We start from the raw sequence: 22,500 nt of genomic DNA on the forward strand, positions 1-22,500 counted from the left end.
TTTTAGTTGTTCCACTTTAATGCACATTTAATGTTGAGATTCTCGTTGAGCCCTTGTGGTGTATCTGCTTCAAGGAGGAGTTGCCATCTTAATTCCTTCAGCTCCAGTAGTGTGTTGCAATCTCCAAAATACTGCTGGAGCTGTTCTAACACTAGAAATTTAAAACTGGGAAAGCCATTGCAGCTCGTGGCATGTCTGCTTAATGCCTTGTAACTTCATTATGCCTGATGGCTGCAAGGTGTTCCTTCACCCTGTTTGAGAGCTTTCTAATTGTTTTTCCAATGTAGAAGGAAAAACATTGGTCGCAGTAGGCTGCGTAGACTAGAAAAGTTAATTGGCAGTCGTGCTGGGCTTTGAACTGCACCGTGATGTTGCAGTGTTATAAAGTGTAGGATGTGCCTGACTGTATAAAAGGGCAAACTACACAATGTTTGCAAGTGCCCATATCTTTGGGGTTTTGTGGGTTAGCAGGCTCATTGGGGTCTGCGCCATTCTTGAGTATGGGTGTCCCTTTCCTTTCAAAGGTTTGTTTGAGCATTCTGGTGGTCTTGTATGAAAAGACAGGCTCATTACCTGTTATCTGGTGGGTGTTGTGGTCTGCTCTTATTATGTTCCAGTTTTTGCCAATGATATCCCTAATGGGTTGCATATCTCGGCTGATGGGGATGGGGAAACCACAGTTTCTGTTCTTGGGTTCAGTAGTTCTGGTGTTCACCCTGAGGGTGAAGCCTTGAGTAAGGATGGGTGAGTGTCTATCTGATCTGTGGGAGGCCACTTCTTGAAAGACATCTTCCACGAGCTGTTTGGGGTAATGTCGGCGGATGAACATTTTTGAAAGGAATTGGCTTTCCTTGAGGAAGGTATCATCGTCTGAGATAATTCTGGAGAGGCGGATGTACTGCCCTTTGAGTACATTCTTTTTCATAAAGAAGGGGTGCTGACTTTTGAAATCGAGGAAGTTGTTCCTGTAAGTGTTCTTCCAATGCACATTGGAGGTAAGGCTGCCAGTGCTGGGGTCAATGGTTAACTGAGTATCAAGGAAGGAGATGTGGGTTCCTCGTCCTGAGACTACAAAGTCTAGGTATGGGATGCTGTTTGTGAGTGCCCCCCCCCAATCATATTGTAACCAGGAGGCTTTTCTGCATTGTATGGACATTTGCCATCAGCTGAGGTTCTGTGTTGAGAGGATAAAGGCAGCGTTTCCCCCTCCCCCTTCATTTTGAATACTCTAAACTTTCAAGCATCAGTAGGAAAGAACAAAGTTAAATAAATCACCTACTCTGTCGGAATAGAAAAATCATCCATCCAGCAAAATCTGCTATAGTAAAGAGAATCTTTGCCCAACAGAAGTAATGACTTGCCTTTAACTGCAGCTGCCTCCATCAAAAACTTGACATCCCTCCAGTCACTCTCCAGTACAATGTGCCAATTCACTACAAACTCCTGTATGATAAAGCACAACTTTCTCTGTTTCCAAAGCAAACTGGCTACCATAAAATTAACATCCTTCTAGACTCTGCTAGTTAAACTCCTGCCCTAAGCTAGCTTGCTGCTAAGCTGATAGCAACTACCTCTTTCATCTTCACATCTGTCAGTTAGAACATATTATAGTACTAAGGACTGAATTACAGTACACTAAATTACAATACACTTCTCAATCCTAGCTCCTGAACTCTGGCATTCTGTCAAACTTTTTAAAACTTCTTAAAGTACAACAGTTTCAAGGCACAATTTACAGCTTATTTCCAAAACGGAGCAGATGGAAAAGTTTCAGTCCTGGCCACGTAAGCTAATATCTTCATAGTCCTCTCTATCTACTTATACTGCAGTGAGACCTGTCCGTTTGTACCTAAAATCCTTCTCTGATGTTGTAGTGTGTAGTCAGCTGTAGGTCTATGTTGTACTTGCCTTCACAATTTGGAATGATGTCAACACAGTTTCATTATATTTTACATGCTTGTTGTTTCATGCATTTTTCTCCTATCTTGTGTGTTTCCTGGATATTTTCTGTTTTTGAAATTGGTCCACACAGATCAGTGCTTTACCCCAGTAAACAAGTTTAAGTAAAATAAGAAAAATGTCATGTTTTTAAAATTATCTTGGTAAAATGATTGACTGTATAAGTTCTGCTGTGAAAATTAGTTAAGCTTCTTGCTTCTTTAGCAGAGGGCTTATTCAAGTAGAGCAGTTACTGCAATCTTAGCTGCCTTCAAAAATGCACTTATACCTACTTTGCTTTTGGCAGTACAAGCTGGGTGAGATGTCTAGGTCTTCCACTGGGGTGGTGTAATAATGCGGTATGGTCCTTTAGTGACGAATGACCACGAGGATTTGCTTGGGACACACTCCTGTTATTTTTAGAAGCTGCTCTTTCTCTTACCAAGTTAAGTATGCATTTATGTAAACCAAGAAAGCCAAAAACGACTACAGAAAGAAAAACAATTGAGACAAACAACTGTCTCCGCTATGTAAGACAATACGAGTGAAACAGGACCTGGTCAAGTATCACACGATTTATTCCAACCACAAACAATCACAAAGACATCGGTTAAGCGCTTTCATCTGTAAATACAGACTTCATCAGAACACCATAACTGTGTATTACTGACCATTTTAAAAACTTTTTGGCGCCAAAATGAACAACTGAAAGTTCACATTTAAAGTGACAATACATAATATATGCACATACAACATATAAATACTGTTAAAACCTCGTATATAAGAGTGAATAAATATATGCATAATTGATTAAAAACTGAAGATTAAAAACATGTTACATAAAAATGGTCTCAGCTAAAAAAATTATATAAGTTGTAATACTGGTTTGATAGAAATAAAATCATTAATACCAGGGAATTTTGTGGCATTGGTTACAATTTGCTAAAAAGATTACCTTTTACATAACTGTGCTTTATGATTACCCCCTCTAGCTGATATAAATACTTGATCAATAATTGCAAATTTGAACATGTGTGTGTCACCATATTTATTTATATGCCTAAACAGGGCATTTTTTGTGTCTTTAACTTTTATTTTATATAGGTGCTCATAAATACGTCTTTTCTGTTGTCTCTCTGTTTTCCCCTATATAAAATACAGCACATGTGCTACACTTAGCTAAATAGACAATGTTATTACTGTTACAATTCCCCTTTCTAAACCGTACATATGTCTTATTAATATCATCCAATTTTATTCCTACATCTTCATTAATGGCAAAACATTGTTTACACTGCCCACATTTTTTAGTATGGATATTTGTTACCTTATTGTAATTGTATGTATTTAATAAATTCTTAATATTCATACTCATTTTGAACACAAAATTAGGGTCCCTACCAATAACATTTGATAGTTCATCATCCGTTACCAATATATTCCAATGCGTCTTTATAATGTTCTTAATATCAGATACGAATGGGGAATATGTAAGAACACAAACTCTGTTATATTCTTTTTGTACATTATTTATAGTGCTTGATATATTAAAATTCTCTTTACCAAGAATAGGTGAAAATTTTTTACCCCATTCATTACTAACATAAGCTGATATGTCATCTAATATGGCTAGAAGATACCCTCTATTAATAAACATAGTTCAAATATTATTTATTTCATCTTTCATTTTATTATAATCAGAGGTCATTCTAGCCACACGTATGCATTGGCCCTTATATATGTTCTTAAGAATATGTTTAGGATGGTTACTAGTGTAGTCAAGGTAGCCATTCGAAAATGTTTCCTTTCTGAATATTTCTGACTGAAAACCGGAAATCGTATGGCTTACATAGGTATCCAAATATGATATACCATCATGACTAAAATTGTATGTAAACTTCAGAAAATAACTAGTAGTATTTATATATTCAAAAAATTCCATAAGTGTATTAGGCTAGGCCCATCCCATAATAAAAACATATCCTCTAAAAATCTTGTATAATATAGGATATGTTTAAAATAGTCACTATTAAATAAATATTGATTCTCCCATTCAAGCATTACTAAATTAGCGAATATGGGGGCACATGATGCACCCATAGCCACTCCTTGAGTTTGCTTGTAATACTCACCTTCGAAATAAATATAATTGTGTTCTAACACAAGACTCATCATGTCTACAATTAAATTAATACGGTCCCAGCTTAAACGGGAATATTTCCTCAAACTATCACAAAAAAATTCTAATCCCTGTTCTCTGGGGATGCACGAGAATAAATCAATCACATCAATAGTGACAAATATCAAATTATTTTTCCATTTATTACTAGTTAACTTGGATAAAAACATCCATGAGTCCTTTACTATATGAGAAATATGTTGATAAATGTGTTTTACCCATTCATCAATAACTACACCTATGTTAAATGTCTTTGCTTTACTACCAGAAATAATAGGTCTGAAAGGTGGGTTATTGATATTTTTATGCACTTTAGGGATACCAATTCACTACAAACTACTGTATGATAAAGCACAACTTTCTCTGTTTCCAAAGCAAACTGGCTACCATAAAATTGCCATCCTTCTAGACTCTGCTAGTTAAACTCCTGCCCTAAGCTAGCTTGCTGCTAAGCTGATAAGCAACTACCTCTTTCATCTTCACATCTGTCAGTTAGAGCATATTATAGTACTAAGGACTGAATTACAGTATTCTAAATTACAATACACTTCTCAATCCTAGCTCCTGAACTCTGGCATTCTGTCAAACTTTTTAAAACTTCTTAAAGTACAACAGTTTCAAGCCACAATTTACAGCTTATTTCCAAAACAGAGCAGATGGAAAAGTTTCAGTCCTGGTCACGTAAGCTAATATCTTCATAGTCCTCTCTATCTACTTATACTACAGTGAGACCTGTCCGTTTGTACCTAAAATCCTTCTCTGATGTATCCTAGTTGTGTAGTGTGTAGTCTGTTACTTTCCTGTCAGCTGTAGGTCTATGTTGTACTTGCCCTCACAATTTGGAATGATGTCAACACAGTTTCATTATATTTTGCATGCTTGTTGTTTCATGCATTTTTCTCCTATCTTGTGTGTTTCCTGGATATTTTCTGTTTTTGAAATTGGTACACGCAGATCAGTGCTTTACCCCAGTAAACAAATTTAAGTAAAATAAGAAAAATGTCATGTTTTTAAAATTATCTTGGTAAAATGATTGACTGTATAAGTTTTGCTGTGAAAATTAGTTAAGCTTCTTGCTTCTTTAGCAGAAGGCTTATTCAAGTAGAGCAGTTACTGCAATCTTAGCTGCCTTCAAAAATGCACTTATACCTACTTTGCTTTCGGCAGTACAAGCTGGATGAGATATCTAGGTCTTCCACTGGGGTGGTGTAATAATGAGGTATGGTCCTTTACTGACGAATGACCACGAGGATTTGCTTGGGAAACACTCCTGTTATTTTTAGAAGCTGCTCTTTTTCTTACCAAGTTAAGAAAGTTATGCATTTATGTTAACAAAGATTAGAAAAGTAGTTTAGTTTCTGTAACCATCCCATCCACCTTTCCTTGCCTCTAATGTGGCTGGTCTCAAGTGTCTTATTTTCATATTGTCCAGTGCTTTCTCATGTCATGGCTTTACATCTGGAAAAGATACTTTACAGTACATTATGGGAAAGCATTTGGCAGCTTTTGAATTGTACCTGCCTAATTGTCTCTCCGCCTTGGTCTTGTTTGCAGAAAAGCTCTCCTGCTCTGTATCTCTTGTTACATGTGAAGTGCATAACTTTCATTTCTTTATTCTAGTCGTTTCAGAATGATGTGCCACTGTTTTGTGAACGTTTTAGACGTGCTTTTCAGCTCTTGGAGTGATATTTCTTGGCTGTAACGGTGTTAAATATTTGCTAACTATCTTCCTTTTAAACAATGTATTTCCTTGTGTTTGTACCCTTTGTTATTGCTGTGGTAATGTACTAAAATGGCTTTGCTTTTTTTTTTCCCTAGGTTAGGCTATGCCAAAATCCCAAACTTTTGCTGAAAAATAGCCCACCCTACATTTTGGATATTTTGCCTGATACTTACCAGCACTTGCGTCTCATATTAGGAAAATATGAAGAAAATCAAAAAATAATTCAGCTCAGTGAGAATGAGTACTTCAAAATTTACATTGACAACCTGATGAAGAAATCTAAACGTGCTATTAGATTGTTCAAAGAGGGCAAAGAAAGGATGTATGAGGAGCAATCCCAGGAAAGGTAAGAAAGGCGGACTGTATGCCATTGTTAATTGCATTTTTCTTTTTAAGCACACTGTGTACAAGGCTGTAAGTTTTTGGTTTTTAGTATCTAGACAAAATATTCATGTTTAGTGGTGGTGTGAAAGGCTTATGAATTAGTGGCCCACATAAGGAGCATTCCACATTAAGTACAGTCCTTAATTGCAAAAAGTTTCACTTTAACACCGACTGGGTTCATAAAAATGCTTCAGAACCACTTTTGTCGGGTAATAAGTGTTGGTGTTTCACATCGGCTGTACAGAGAAAGTTACCGCTGCAATGCTATTTTCCCAGATGGAGAACTTATTGCTTTTATTTATTACAAACCATAGTCTTAAGAATGGCTGTAGAGGTTGTAGATTTACACAATGTTTCATATAGAAAGATTGTATGATTTATATGTTATGTACATTACATCTGTTTCAAGAATAGCTTGCTGCTGTTGCTTTAATGTAAATCCAGTGACTTCATTGTCTACTGTAAACAGAATTTGTGGGCAGATCCAGAATTGGTGTTTGTCATTTAATGTTGCTGTGTATTACAGGCAAGTGCCATTAAGGAGTATGAACAGTGTTGTTGTTGTCTTTTTGTCTTTTCCCGGTTAGGGGTCGCCACAGCGGAACTCCGGTTCACTAATGATTGGCAGTAGATTTCTATGGTGCCGAGTTACCAGCCCGACCCCCAGCCTTCAGCGAAGGCACGCCCATTCACGCATGTCTTTCAAACACCAGTCGACCACGAGGAGGACATGCAGACTCCGCACAGAAGGTATTCCAGCCGAGAATCTAACAGGAGAACCTCTTGCTGTGAGGCAACAATGCTACCTCTGCACCACCACGGCTACAAAGTATGTACAGTAAAAAGTAGAAATGAAGACTACAGAATTTCACTGTAGTGTGACAGCTGTGTTAGGGTGTCAAATGAAATTCCTGTGACTGTCACCTCAGTTATTTGGATGGAGAATATTTTTTTTTCACCACCATCTTTAAACTGAGACCTACTGCATCTGTAATGTTTAATGAAACCACAGCTGCAGATTGGATTCAGTATGTTGGAAATAACCTTATAGAGATTGCTTTGTTGAAAATAAATGCTTGCACAGACTTTTACTCACTATAAGTGACAACTAATGATTACTGTAGTTAGCTTTGTGTATAGTTTGGAAAGGAATATTCATAAAATAACTCATAACTTCACTGTTTTCATTACTTTTACTTCAGTCTTTTATCACTAATATGAAGTGAGATAGTAGAAACTTTTCAAACTCTTGACCAGGTGATTTGTACCCAGCAGCTGTAGAATCTGCTTTAGGGACAGCATCATGCAGGGCATTAATGAAGTTCAAAAGATGGACCTTACTCCATAGCAAGTAGAATGCATTTGAGATGAGAACATGTAGCGTCATCAACAACTAAACCCACAGGCCTGTAGTTGGCTCAGCATCTGAATCTTTCTCGGGCTACTAGCCCATTCTTTTACTCTTAGTACTCTGGAATCAGGCTTCCTTTCCTCTCCCGATCTGCGTTACCACATATTCTACAAACACCAAAGAAGCATCAATGTATATTTACTTCAGACCTGTTAAGTGTGTGAGAGATTTTTTTTTTTTCTTTAATCACCTTTTCAAGTGAGTCTGCTTAAGGTCAAATTTTTCTAATTTGTATTGTATTTTTGCCCATTTTTCTTTTGCATTTCTTCACTGCGCCTCTCTAGGTCTTGTCATGTTTTTTTTGCCTCACCTGCCACTTTCTTTTATTTTCTGCTGGACTAGTTCATTGTTTTAGTGCTTTTAGCAATAATGCACAACCATTTATCGGGAGGGCCACTACACGAATTCTTAATGCATCTGCAGGCCGCCTGAAAACATAGTAAGTCGTTACCAGTTAACAGTAGGTACAGGTAACTGGCATTTTTACTTAAGACAGCAGTCATGAAATTATCAACTTTACATTTAACTTTATTGTGGCTTGCAGCCATGACTTCTTACAGAAAGTTACTACTGTTTACAGACTACAAGTTATAAACAAAGAGTAGTTACTTCCACAGCTAAAATTAGATGTGTGCGCAACTGCAGTCAATTAGGTAAGTAAGCATGTGCTGGAAAGTTTGCATGAATAGAGTAAGGCATAGCATTTTTTCATTTTTTTTTTTAAATGTTGGTTATTCTCTGGGGGCCAGATGGTGTTGCATCGAGGGCCGGACGTTGTGCACCACTGGCTTATAGTGTTCTGTTTGAAAAGCATAGCATCTCAGCAGCACTACCAAAAAAAAAAAACTTTACTGTTTGAGAACATTCACTAGTTTCTGGAATTGTCACTCTGTTTTCTGAAATTTTCTTGCTGGAGTTGGTATTAATAGTCAGCTTTCTTTTTATTTATGTTACTTAAAAGCTTAATTATAACTGCTAGTTTTCTATTTTGTGTTGCTGCAGTATGGCATAAGGTATTTCACAAAAGCATGGGCGTAAGATCTCTCCCCAAGATGAGCGCCCTGCCTTTTGTTTAGGAGAGGAGGATTTTGATAAAAAAAGTAGACTGTAAACAAGTTATGCATGGCCTTGACCAGGGTCTTAGTTTCAACCACTCTGTGTATGTATTTGCTACCCTTAGTGCCGGTTTATCTTATTTTTTTTATTTTTATTTTTACGTCAGAGCAATTCCTCCTTTTATGTCACTTTGGCTGTCCAACATCTTCCACATCATCCTTGGGCTACCAAGTGCAAAGGGATGTATATGGACTCCTGTCAAGTGACACCCACCGTGTCACTGTTCTTGCTCAAAAACCAGGACACAAGTTTACATGTGAAAGAGGATGTTGTGATATGTGGCTGTTGGGCAGGGATGGGATTAGATGCTGAGGAATCCTTGGTTAGCAATGCTATACTAGCTATAAAATAAGAGTTAAACTGTATTGCAGATGTTCATTGTGTTTCACTGTTGCAGTCATGACTGTAGGGTTCTCCCCTGCCGGTAGGCAGTCCTCGGTCGGCCAGAATCCCAAAGTCTGGGTCCGGCGTCGGCTGTTCAGCCATGCTCCCTGACGTCAGCGCCAGGAGTACAAAGCTGACAGCCGACGCCATGTTCTCCAGTCTTTCTTGCCATGCGGTGATAGCAGTTCGCAAGTGCCGGTCGGCTGACTCCTGACAATTTTTTATAAACGTACTTCAGGCCGAAGACTTTCTTCTCCTATTCAAAGCTAAGTACCCCGTTGGGGAAACGTTTTTCTTGCTCCAGTCCGATCTCAGAAAAAGTTAATAATTGTATTTCATGTGGGAAGCAAATACCTCATAAGGATTTTCATTCTTACTGTATTCCTTGCTTAGGCCCTGACCACGACGTAGCTAGTTGTCGGTTTTGTGCTAGATTCAATCAACGTACGATTAAACGAAGGTACGATTTTGCATTTCATTACTTCCGTAGGCGTTTTAATTATAAAATGTCGTCGGATATGGTTCCGGGTCCAGAGTTCACAAACGACGCAAGGATAAAGACAGGCCTCCGAGGTCCAAATCAGATGATGTTGTACAAGCAGAGCCAGCTTCAGGTTCGGCTGTCGTCAGTGAGGCGCTTTTGCAGGCCCTGTCGTCGGCCATTTCGGAACCGATGGCCGAAACGGACTCCCACGAGGAGCCAACTAGGCCTTTGAATATTTCTGTTGCAGGACCTTCGGACAATGCTCCTTCGGATGGGTCCGGAGCCGCTGTGCAGGTAACGGCTTCCGAAGGGGTTTTCAGGCCTACTCGGCTTCTAATAAAGGCAAAGTCAAAGGCAAAGACTCCTTCCAAATCAAAGACTGCAGCCCAGGCCTCTTCTGATCCGGCACCCAAGTCTCAGAAACAGTTACTTAAGATGGCGGAGGACTTACTTACTATGATTAGGGGTTCACATCCCCCTCCAGATAAAAGGCCAAGGCAGGAAGTTTATTATGACTTCTCTGATCAGGCTTCTGTTTCTTCAGTTTCTTCTTCTGACAAGGAATATTCTTTCCCTCCTTATGAGGATTCTGATGCTGAGGAATCCATTCCTTCAGCTTCTCCCCCTGAGGATTTCTCTTTTGGGGAAACTTTGCATGAAATGAGGGAACATTTTCACTGGGAAGGACAGGAGTACTCGGAATCTAAGAAAAGACTAAGGGATTTTCTTCTTCTTCCCCAACATAGACCCCTGGCTATTCCTCCTATTTTGGATATTGTGGATGATGCTTTTTCGGAGGCTAACTTAACTCCTAACTCTTTTCTTCCAGCTCCTGTTAAGCCAGACAGATGATATAGGGTTCCTGATTCCCACCAGTTTTTATACCAGAATCCTACTGCTGATCCTGAAACCATTTCTCAGGGCCCTAAGGGGGTTAAGGCCGCTACTGCTAAAAACCCCATTCCCACTGAGAAGGATTCCAAATTTTTAGAAAGATGGGACAAAAAAGTGTACACTTCTGCTACTTTATCTATTGGGGCTTTAAACTGTCAGTTTCATATGCTGAAATACCAGCAATTTCTCCTGTCTGTTTTAAAACAAAAGCTAACTTCCATTTCCGCCTGTGCAGATGATAAGGAATTACATGACTTAATGCATGCCACTGAACAAGTTGGGAAGCATGGTTTACACTGTGGATTTGATGCCTTAGAGGCTTCTTGTATGGCTGCTGCCTCTGGCACAGTCATTAGAAGGCATGCATGGTTAAAGGAACAAAATTTGCCAGATCAAGTGAAAGCTAAATTATTGGATCTAAAGCTGAAGAGGTGATAAAGAAAATGGAGGACAAGGCAAAATCCATGCAAACAGTTAAAGATTTCTTACAAGTACAGCCACCCAGATTTAGTAGGAATCGGCCTACAAAAAATTGGTCCTTTCCCAATTCAGACAGGCCTCAGAGGGGTAGATACAGACGCTCCCGAGGAAGGCCTCAAACGCAAGCCTCTTGTAGACCAAGACAGTGGACTGCTTCCACCCCTAGGGGAGGAGAGGACAGATCGCAAGCTCATAGAAAACAGACTCAATGACTCCCTCTGTTGGGCTGCAGGAACTTCTTGCCTGGAAGCCCCTCTCGGAGGAAAACTTTCTCTTTTTCACCTAAATTGGACTTGTATAACTCAAGACAAGTGGGTTCTGGATGTGGTTTCAAGAGGTTACAAATTCCATTTTCATACCCTACCAAGACCAAGCGGATGGCCAGATCTTCCAAAACATCAATGGTTAGAGGCCTTAAACCAGGTGGAAGCTCTCTTGGCTATGAAAGCCATAGAACTAGTTCCACTTTCAGAGAGGGGACAAGGTTTTTACTCAAGGCTCTTTCTAGTCCCCAGGAAGCAAAATTCATGGAGACCCATTCTGGATCTGTCAGTCTTGAATACTTTCCTCGAGATACCAAAATTCAAGATGCTTACTCTACAGCAGCTACTTCCAATGCTGGCCAAAAATGCATGGATGGTAACTTTGGATTTAAAGGAGGCATACTTACACATTCCCATCAGGCAGGAATGCAGAAAATACCTCAGGTTCAAGGCCGGATTGAGGCACTATCAATTCTCTGCGCTGCCCTTTGGATTGTCTACTGCGCCCAGGGTCTTCACCAAATGCCTGGCTCCAGTAGTAGCTTATTGCAGACTCAAGGGAATTAAAATTTACCCTTATCTGGACGACTGCTTTATTCAGGCAGACAGCAAGGATGTCTTACTCCAGCATCTAGAGTTTGTTCAGAATCTTCTCAAGTTCCTGGGATTCACTGTAAACATAAAAAAGTCTAATTTGACACCCTCACAACAGATAATTTTTCTGGGCGCTTCTCTAAACACGACAACCCAGATGGCATTTCTGACATACGAAAAACAATTACAGCTGGCTTCAACTTTCAAAACCTTGGCAACATTAACTCAGCTATCAAGGAGATTCCTGCAGGCTTTGGGTTACATGGCCTCCTGCATCCTTCTCGTACCATATGCAAGACTACATAGGAAAATACAGTGGTACCTAAAAAGTGTATGGTCTCAGCATTGCCACAGTTTAGACATACAGATCTCCGTCCTGCCTTGTCTTCAAAAGGAATTCCTTTGGTGGTCCAAGGCATGTACTCTAAACAAAGGAAAACCCTTCTGTCTGCCTCCTGCCACTCAGATACTAACCACGGACGCCTCAGATTATGCATGGGGAGCCCATTTTCAGGGCAACTGTCTGCAGGGCCTTTGGACAAAGGATCAGAAGCACCTGCATATCAATTTAAAGGAAATGTTAGTCGTTCAGAAAGCTCTATTGGCCTTCAGAAATCTTCTACAACCAGGACAACTACTGATACGGATAGACAACACCACAGTTATGTGGTACATAAACAAGCAAGGGGGATCTCATTCCTATCCCCTTTGCAGACTAGCCATGAATCTTTGGAACACAGCTGTAGCTTGCAAACTGGACCTTCAAGCTTAGTTTCTACCAGGGAAGCAAAACTTACTGGCAGACAGTCTGAGCAGAAACCTATCAGACCCACACGAATGGATGCTGGACACCGAAATATTCAAGATGATTACAGCAGTCTGGGGATGTCCTCACATAGACCTCTTTGCATCCCACCTCAATCATCAACTACAGATTTTTTGCACCAGGACATTCCACGAACTAGCTTGGAAAGTGGATGCAGTATCATTCAGTTGGAGAAACCTCTCTGGGTATGCCTTTCCACCTCTTCCTCTTCTTCCACAGGTATTATTAAAGATCACACAGGACAAGCCCAAGATGATAATCTTGCTGGCCCCAAATTGGCCTTGACAGTTTTGGTACCCAACACTGAAAAACCTTTGTCTGGAGCCCCCTTGGGTTTTACCACAGACTCTGAACCTTCTGTCCCAACACCAGGGTCAGGTTCTGCACTCCCATGTCAAAACTCTCAGCCTGGCGGCCTGGTTAATCCAGGGTCTTTGATTCATTCTCTCCTACCCAAGCAGGTTATGGATGTCATTTTAGAAGCCAGACGTCCTAGCACTAGAAAATCTTATGCAGGAAAATGGAAAAGATTTTTGCTCCTGGATGCAGGCTAAGGATTCTGATCCTCTTATTTCTAAAATTTTCTGATTTTACTTTACCTGACAGACCTCTTACACAAGGTTCTCTCTTTCTCTTCAATAAAGATACATGCCTCTGCTATTTCTGCTCATTATAATACAGACCCTCCAATCTTTTCCCACCAGCTCATGAGACAGTTTCTCAGAGGAGCTAAGAACTTAAGGCTCCCTAGATCTCCTCCCATTCCTGCTTGGGATCTCAGCTATGTTTTGGAAAAACTCACCTTACCTCCTTTTGAGCCTGCTGCCTCAGCTGACATCAAGTTTTTATCTTGGAAGACAGCTATCCTGTTAGCTCTGACCTCTGCAAGGAGAGTCTCGGAGTTGCAAGCTCTCATGGCTGTGGAACCTTATATTATTTTTCATCAAGACAGGGTGTCTTTAAGGACTAATCCTACTTTTATGCCTAAGGTGATTTCCAAAGTGGCTTTAAATCAAACTATTCACTTGCCAACTTTTTCCCCTCTCCTCAAAATAAGGAGGAAAGGATCTTGCATTCCTTGGATGTACACAGACAACTACGTTTTTACCTGGACAGAACCAAGGACATCAGGAAATCAGAGCAATTGTTTGTTTTTTATGCTTAAGTTCCCATGGTAAAGCTATTTCAAAACAGACCATTTCCAAATGGATTGCTCATGGAATCAGATTTTGCTATTCACACCATGGAAAGCAAATCCCAGGGAGTATAAGGACTCATTCTACCAGAGCTGCTGCCACTTCAGCTGTCTTCCTCAGGGGAGTTCCTACCAAAGACATTTTGGAAGCTGCAACTTGGAGTTCAGTGCATACTTTTTCCAAGCACTACAATCTACCTCTTTACTCTAAGTCTAGGGCAGGCTTTGCTTCTGCTGTCTTGCAGGGCCTTTAGCCGCCTCTTCTTTATGACCACCTCCCTTTTATTCTGCTTTGGGATTCAACCCTACAGTCATGACTGCAACAGTGAAACAGTGAACATAGTACAGTTGTGTACACTTACCATAAATGTAGATGTTCGAGTGTCTTCACTGTTGCAGTCTGCTTCCTCCCTCCTGTCCCCTCTTATTTTTTCTTTTGTTTGGTTCCCTTCTTCACCCTTCTTTTGAGGTGTATTTGCAAAGGGTATGGGATCTTACTCATTTTGGAGCACCTGACATCTGGGGCAAGAAAAACTGGAGAACATGGCGTCGGCTGTCAGCTTTGTATTCCTGGCGCTCTGACGTCAGGGAGCATGGCTGAACAGCCGACGCCGGACCCAGACTTTGGGATTCTGGCCGACCGAGGACTTCCTGCCGGCAGGGGAGAACGCTACAGTCATGACTGCAACAGTGAAGACACTCGAACATCTACATTTATGGTAAGTGTACACAACTGTACTTTTCAAGTGGTGATTTATCGGGAGAGAGGTTAGAGTTGAATTTTTGGCTGGGATGTAAGATTACTTTAATGGATGTCCAAATTTTTTAGAGCTGTGTTTAGTTTTGTTCTGAAAAGTTGAAAGTGTTTTTTGTCTTCTCCTTTTTTAGTAGGAGTGTGCAGCATTCTGAGGTTCAGATATTGAGGCATTTAATACTTTTGCCATTATTTCCATGCTTTTTCTCTATCTTGCATTAGCATTCTGCTCTGTTTGGATAGCTAAATTGCATTTTCAGTCTTCTCCTTGTAGGAGGCGCAAGGCTGTATAGGATATTTAGAAAAGTTGTATTGAATTCATTTACAGCATCTTCTAATGGGAGGATTTTTAGGAAGTTCCAGTTTATAGATGACAGTTTAGTGATGAACATGTGTGGGTTAAACTTGGAAAGGTTGCGTGTTAGTTTATAAGTATGCTGTTTAACTGGATGTGTGAGATGGATGGTCATATAGATTGGGAGATGATCACTGAGAGAGTCTGAAAGTGTACCTGTGGTGGAGTATTTGCTAGGTTCTGGTACTAGAATCCAGTGTAATAGGGAATTTGCTGTCTTGCTATAATGTGTGGGGCAGTTTAATTAGTTGTGTTGAAACCATGTAATTTCATGCTAGATGTAGGGGAGTTTGTCCAACCAATTGATGATTCACATCACCCAGTAATATTTTTTCTTGTGGAAATTTTACAGCTATCCAATGTAGGATATCTTCCAGTATAGCTATATTGTCGCTAGGAGGAATGTAAAGGACCGTAATAAATATTTGCTCAATTGTTTATTTTGAGGAAAGCAAGAAGAAGCTCTGCAGGTGATTTCTTAACTTTTCATTATATATCTTCTTTTGTTGTATGATTTAATACAAGAATCCACCGGAGAGCTTTATTCTTGGATGGGTACTAACTTTTCTATGCAGCCATTTAGGTGCTGGTAAAAGTTTGAAGTAAATGCAACAGGAAGCTTATTGGGAACTTTGTGTAGGTCTTTTATAGCCTGATTTAGTTATGTCCTTCTGATTTCTTTAAAGATGATTTAATTGGTGTTTGGGTGGTACCTCTAGGTCTGACAGATGAGACAGATATGTAGTCAGATTTAACCAGGGATGATGAGGTGGGATTGTGGGGTCTTGGGGAGGCTGAATTGGTGAAGACTAAAACAGAAGTGAGTCTAGTAGGTAGTTTTCCAGTTTGCTTCAGCACACTGGTATTAAGAGTCAAGAAAACGCTAATCATATCCTTTTTTAGAGAAATAAGTGTGCCAGTCTATGCTTGGGTAATAGAAGTCCTCCAAAAATGTGTTTAGTATTATATTTAACTTTTTAGTGGTGTCTAATTTATTTCTATTTACAGATCCCCCATCAGTTTAAAAGGTCATAGAAATAACTTAATCTGGGTCTCCAGGTTGGAGTCATTGGGAATTGTATCTGCAGTAGTTTTCTGGTAAATGCAGATACTCCTCCACAGTTACCCAAGGGACTGATAATGTGAAATGCACTAAATGGTAGTGCAGATGGAAGTGCATTGTCTAGGTAGTTACAGAAATACGAATGTTAGCATTGGATCGAGTAATAACATCATGATGCCCAAATCCGAGTTTGCTGTGTAGCAGGGAGAGTTTGCCTAAAAGAGGCCCTATAGGGATAACAAAGTTTAGCTGGTGTGAGTTTAAGCTATCTGTGGTAAAGTAGGAGTCTTGTTTAGCATCTTATCCAAGTCAACACAATCTGGATCCCCATAGAATGACGCCAACTATCTAGCCAGTTGTTAAAACCCTAATTCTTGTTTTGGTATCTAGATACCATTCTTGTTGACAGCAAGATACTTTTCTTCCTCTACATTGTGCATAGTAAGGTCAGCCATGTCACTCTGCTTCTCTGAATGGAGTGGCTGAGGCCATTTTCTGGTCATTAAAATGTTGGTGGTCTCAATTAGTAATCTCCATGATGCAGCATGTAAAGGTTTCTAAGATTTGCATATATTGCCTGATATGCTCGACTCAAATGCCAAACCAGACTGTGGCCAGGTACTTTCTTATTCCTGTCAGTCTAATGGTTGTCACTATGGCTGAGTCTGGCGTAGGGTTTGGGAGTATTGGACAGTCCAGGAAAATGTAGTCAGAGATGGAGGCAAGTCTGTACCTTAACATCTTAGAGATGACAGTTTTGTATGTGAAAGGTCTTAAATGACTCCTATCTGTAATTTTCATTGCCATCTACATCAACAACATGTTAGTGGTTAGGAATGTAAACAGACAATGAGGAGCTTACACCCGCTCCCTTTGTCAAGAGACAGTGAACGCATGGAAATTAGGTGTCCACCAACTGCTTTCTGATGGCCAGCTACATTTCTCTCCAAATTGTCAGTTTAGTCAAGTTCTTTTGCAGACATGCGATATCTATAGCAGATGTAATTGTTTACTTCATTTCATGTCCCTGCATACGTACTGTGCATTTGAAAGATACAACCTAAATAAGCATGGGCCTAGAACAGAGCCCTGCAGGGATATCCTGAGTCTAACCTAGAATTTCACCTGACCAGTTTGTAAGCTTATTTGTAATATGTCTATGTAAGCTATGCAAGTATCCATCTTATCAAAAAAAATACACTAATACTAGTTAGTCGAGTTTATTGATCAGCAGAAGTTGAAGATGTCTGTATAAGCTACATTACAGCATATTTTTTTAATTTGCAGCTGTTTTATTATTTGTTACAGATGGTTATTGATCTGTTTTCAGTATACTACAATTTTTTTTCTTCTTTTTGGACGTGTGAGCCAGGATCAGTTAGAAAATTATTTTGTAGAGTGTGAATAACATCCAGCTAATAAGTGGGACAGCTGAGAAATGGCATTCTTCATTTAACTACATGTATTTAGCGGCATCTTTATTAAGCTGCAGTGCATGTTTGACTTGCTGATCTCTGTTTGCATTTGATTTTTTCCCACCTACCCACCCTTCTGCTGTTGTACTTTTTAAACTTGGTGGCTTTTAAGTTGCATGCTTCTACTATAAATCTGATTTTGGACACTGCTTCCAGTCCCCATCTCATCAGCTCATTCTGAGCACTGACAGATCAGCTGGGAAGGCCCTCCCTCTTAGTCTCTTAAACTTAATTATTTTCTGTTTCCTCTCTTCCCACTTACTATAAAAATGAACATTATTCAGCTGCTTTTACTGTATTTGTACTTTGTACTTTAAAAATGTGCAGCAAAAAAGCTAAATAAAAAATGTGCAGCAAAAAAGCTAAAAGTGTTCAGCTTCATTAAATCTGCTGCATTTATTACTGCTTGTTAGTAGCCTGATTACATTGTAATTGTTCTGAGCCTGTTAGTTTTGATTTAAGCACTTGAGCTTCAAACTAGTTATCTTACGCAATTTATGGTCTACAGTCTTGTGGCAAGAGAGGATAGCCTACACCCTTCTGAGTTGGGAATTGCTGGTTGAAAACTAATTCTGCCTGATGTCCTTCAAGGATGCATCTGCAGTCCTTACAAATGGGTAGTCCTGTCGTCTGGCAGCCCTTCGGTCGGCCGGATTCCAAGCATTTGGGCTTCAAAATAGTTATTTTACATTAGGAAAGTTAGTGGTCTTCGCTTTTGTGACATTACTGTCTGACTACTAGAGCATCTAGTTTGCACATAGCTGAGCATTGCTCTTCAAGTTCCTTGTTTTGTTGACCTGTATAGCATTTAAATTTCCATTGCTCTTCCCTTGTAGATCAGTAGCCATGGGTTTGCACTTCTTCTCTCTCTCTGGTCAGTCTGGTTGAGATAGGTATTCTGAGGCATTGTAGCAATTGCCTCGTACACTGACAGAGCACTTATTCTTAATAAAACAGATAAAGTATGCGAGTGATGTAAATACACTTTAATTCTGGAGGCAAAACTCTCTCATACAACCAGAATTAATCCTATAGAGGTTGTCAGTGACACTAGCTCCCCACCTACTGCACAAGATAAAGACCCTACACATAAAACTACTTGTGCTGAGGCACTTGGAGGTAACTTTCCTAAAACATGAGGACCTCTTGCACAGTACGGTCAAAGAAAGGGTCCTCAGCCATCACGCAAACACACCATGAAAACACCATCCACATATACATAGTAACACGTTTTATATAGTTCCCCAACAGCTAAGCTCACAAGGCATACCAGAGCACAGCCAAATTTCCTGGTCATTGGTGATTCTGTAGTGAGGCACACCGATGTCCCCCTCGCCATACTGAGTATGGAGAGAGTTGCAGTTAGCTGCCTTTCCAGGGCTAGGATCTTTCAAGTCACACAGGCGCTCAGGTCCTTGCACTACAACTACCAGTATGACTTTGTCATATTCCCTGTGGGTGTTAGTGACCTGAGATGAACCTCCCATGACTATATGAAGCGAGACATGATTAAGCTAGCTGATTTTGTCTCAGGTAGGTATGAGCCTAGCACTAAGCAGTATACTATCTTTTCCAAGGATGATGCCACATTACCAGCAGAAAAAAACTTGAATTTAACAGTTGGCTTAGCTTATGGTATCTTTCCAAGGGTGTGCAATATTTGACAGTTTGTGGACATAGTTGCCAGTCCATGCTGCTTTGCATGGGATGGTCTGCACTTATCCCCTGTAGGCTTTTGGATTAGACCTTTCCCATCCCCACAGTGCTTTTTTAGACGATGCCAAACTGATAAACCTACCGACTTAACTGAACCTATGAAGGATAAACCTACCGACTTAACTGAACCCATGAAGGATAAACCTACCGACTTAACTGAACCTATGAAGGAATATGTGAAAGTGGCACTGCTTAATGCTAGATGTCTTAACAAGAAACTCCACTCCCTGCAAGTTGCCTTCTCTCTGGAGAGTTTAGACATCTGTGTAGTAATGGAGACATGGTTTAAAGTTGGAGAGTATCCCAGAAATGCAAGTTTATAATACGACCTTTCACGCCTTTAGACCAGCTGCTGCACAGAAAGAAACTAAAGGTGGTGGAGCCCTGTCTGCATTAAAACCAACCTCACATACATACTAGTTAGTGTATGACCCACTGAAATTTGAACACGTGCATCTCACCATAAACATGGCCTCATACCAAATCCTTGCAACCTGTAGGTCCTCCTCCATGTCCCAGGAAACCCATAATACCTATATCTGTGCTAGAGTCCCTCACTATTCTTCCCAAAAAGATATTCATGGCGCATCTCAACTACCCCTCTCCAGATTGGGAATCCAGTGCCACTTCTAATGCATAAACCTATCTGATACCTAAACTTCTGTGTCAACATCCTGGAACAGTGGATCCATTCTCCAACATCCTTAACCTTGTACTCAAATATGGGGAGCCGATGCTCCTCACCCAATGTAATGTCTTTGCTTATCAGATCTGACCATAAGGCAGTATTACTCGAAATAAAAATTAAATCCGGGGATCCAGCAAACAAAAAACCTTTAGGAACTATTCAAGGTTAATGTGTGTAATGACCAACACCTTGGCTAAATTCCAAGCATCCCAAACCCAGTAAACACCCATAGCATAAGCTGAGCTATTTACAGAATCCTTGTACAGTCGTACTGATAGCTGTGTAGAGCAAGCTGTGCCCATTGAAGAATAAGACAAACTTAAGACAAGCCATCCTGGTGCAATCACAATATCAATTGAACAAAAGGAAATCTTGGTCAAGCATTGGAGGAGCAAAGCCATATATACTAAAAGAAAAAAAATGAAAAGACCAATGGTTAGACCACAGCTGAAGATAAAAATGGAATAATCCACATCAGGAAATAAATCACTTGCAGCTTCACAGTAGTGCCCTTTATAAAACCAAAAGTTGTAACGGAGATGAAGTAGTCAAGGTATGAAACGGTTCACTTGCAGTTTCACACCACTTTTTATTAAACAAGAGTAAGCGCTTTCGCGATCTAAGTCAGCTGATTGCTTCTTCAGACTCATAAAAACAGTTAAAACATTGGTATTTAAAATATGGTTCAACCAATGAAAACACATATAGAACTATGACATAGACTAATTAAAATCCAGACCACTAAAACATTAAGTAATATGGATTAAAAATAAATAAAATGTGTCTGTTATATGTATATTTTATTTCATCTTATGCAGAATATAAGGCAAATTAATGTACTGATGTATGCAATTTTAATTTGTCTATGTCATAGTTCTATGTGTTTTCATTGGTTGAATTCGGGCACTGTCCCACCAGCATCCCTCTCTGTTAATGAATAACTGTCTAGAATAACCAAATCTGTAATAATGAGTGCACATGATATGCTGTTCCTGTAATCCAATACTAGGTACTCTGACCTGCCAAGAGAGTTACAGTGCAGTTTCATTCAGTTATGCAACTTGTCCACTACTGACAAAATTATTAGCCGTAGGAAAACCAATGTTTTGGTCTTTGCCTCAGCCAAGAAATTACCTGTTATTCCTCCTGTTCTTTTTAACAAATTGTAATGGGATCAGAATAACCAATGCCACTTAACGGAGGTACCTAGTTCTAGTACTTGTCCCTACCCTTTCCTTTAACACGTGCACAAATTTTGAAACTAATTTAGTATTTGCTGAGTTAAAACTGTTACAAGATCAGTCGTTCACCTGCTGCTCGCAGGGCCATTGCTAAAAATATTTTAATACCCAAACTTGTTTATGGTCTTTCTCTTATGCATTCACCCAACAATGCTCACAGAATACAGACTGGTAAGAATAAAGTCTGCATATTCATTCTATTAGCAGACCCCCCATACACCTTTGCAATTTGCTAACAAATTCCAAATTGCTTTCAGTGCTTCATAGGGCCACTTGTCTTGCAAGTACTTAACTCATTACATCCAAGTGACACCCAGGTGCATCTGCAGTTAACTCCTACTGACGCCTCTAGGCATCAAATAATGTTCATGTTTGCATTAGTAATTCCAAAACCATGTTGTGTACAAGGTTTTAAAAAGTTTCATCTTAACGCTTACACAATAGCATGCTCAGTTGCATTAATATTTGGCCTCTGTCTATTGCAGGTAAATAGGTAAATATAATATCTTATACGATATTAATTAATATAGATAGAATTTCACATTTTTCTAAATATCTCAACAACAAGGTAACATGGACAGGACTCCTTAGCCTGAAAGCTCTCAGCCAGATGAATAAAATGCTGCTTGACAATATGTGCATAACTTAAGTGGTTGCTGAGATATTGTACGTTGTTTGCAAAATATTACAAATGTAATAGTTACTGTGTTTACTGTGACTTATAAAATTTTGTTTAAGACCTAGAACCTAAAGAATACTACCAGTATAAAAAGTGTGTGCTGAATTGTTTGCCATTTATACTTTTTTCATAAACCCTATGGCTCCACAGATGTGAATATTTGAAATGTGAGGACATCATTTTATTCTGCCAAAAGGCTTGGGTTCTGCCTATTTGCACGCCATTGGAGTGAATGCACTTTAGAAATGTTACTCTATGCACATTCCATTATCCTGATCTGAAGTTTGTTTTGCCACTTACTCAGTAAAGAAATAGTAAATACGTATTCTCAGATCACTATAGATGATTCTTCCAAATAATCTAATTTAAACTCTGTATCTGAAGTCACCTGGATGTTACTAGCACCAGCTGTTTTTGCTGTTGTGGAGTCAGAACTGTTTTGCATAAGATTTTGCAAATATATCTAACATCTGTTTTACTTGAGAATAAATTTTAGAATTTACGCACAGTTTAGTGATTTGTATGTCTTTTCTCCAACCATATCTTTCTTTAAAAAGGTTTCCTATACAAGTAACTTTGTATAAATTTTCTTCTGATCTCTCTCTCTCTTGTTTGACATCAGTTTGTTTAGCTTTAGAGTTTTATAGTTGTACCTTGT

At 39.5% G+C, this 22,500-nt stretch overlaps 1 protein-coding gene across 1 annotated transcript in view; it reads left to right on the plus strand.

Annotated features, from left to right (window-relative positions):
- CBLB (Cbl proto-oncogene B) overlaps positions 1 to 22,500 on the plus strand; it is a 1,559,167-nt gene that overhangs the window by 109,748 nt on the left and 1,426,919 nt on the right. The window contains exon 2 of the mRNA XM_044071985.1: positions 5,936 to 6,186. Coding sequence (XP_043927920.1) covers positions 5,936 to 6,186 — 251 coding nt within the window. The remainder of the gene's footprint in view (positions 1 to 5,935; positions 6,187 to 22,500) is intronic.

This window comes from Protopterus annectens, chromosome 5.part0 (genome assembly GCF_019279795.1).
Source record: "Protopterus annectens isolate FY-2018-M chromosome 5.part0, PAN1.0, whole genome shotgun sequence".
NCBI lineage: Eukaryota > Metazoa > Chordata > Ceratodontiformes > Protopteridae > Protopterus > Protopterus annectens.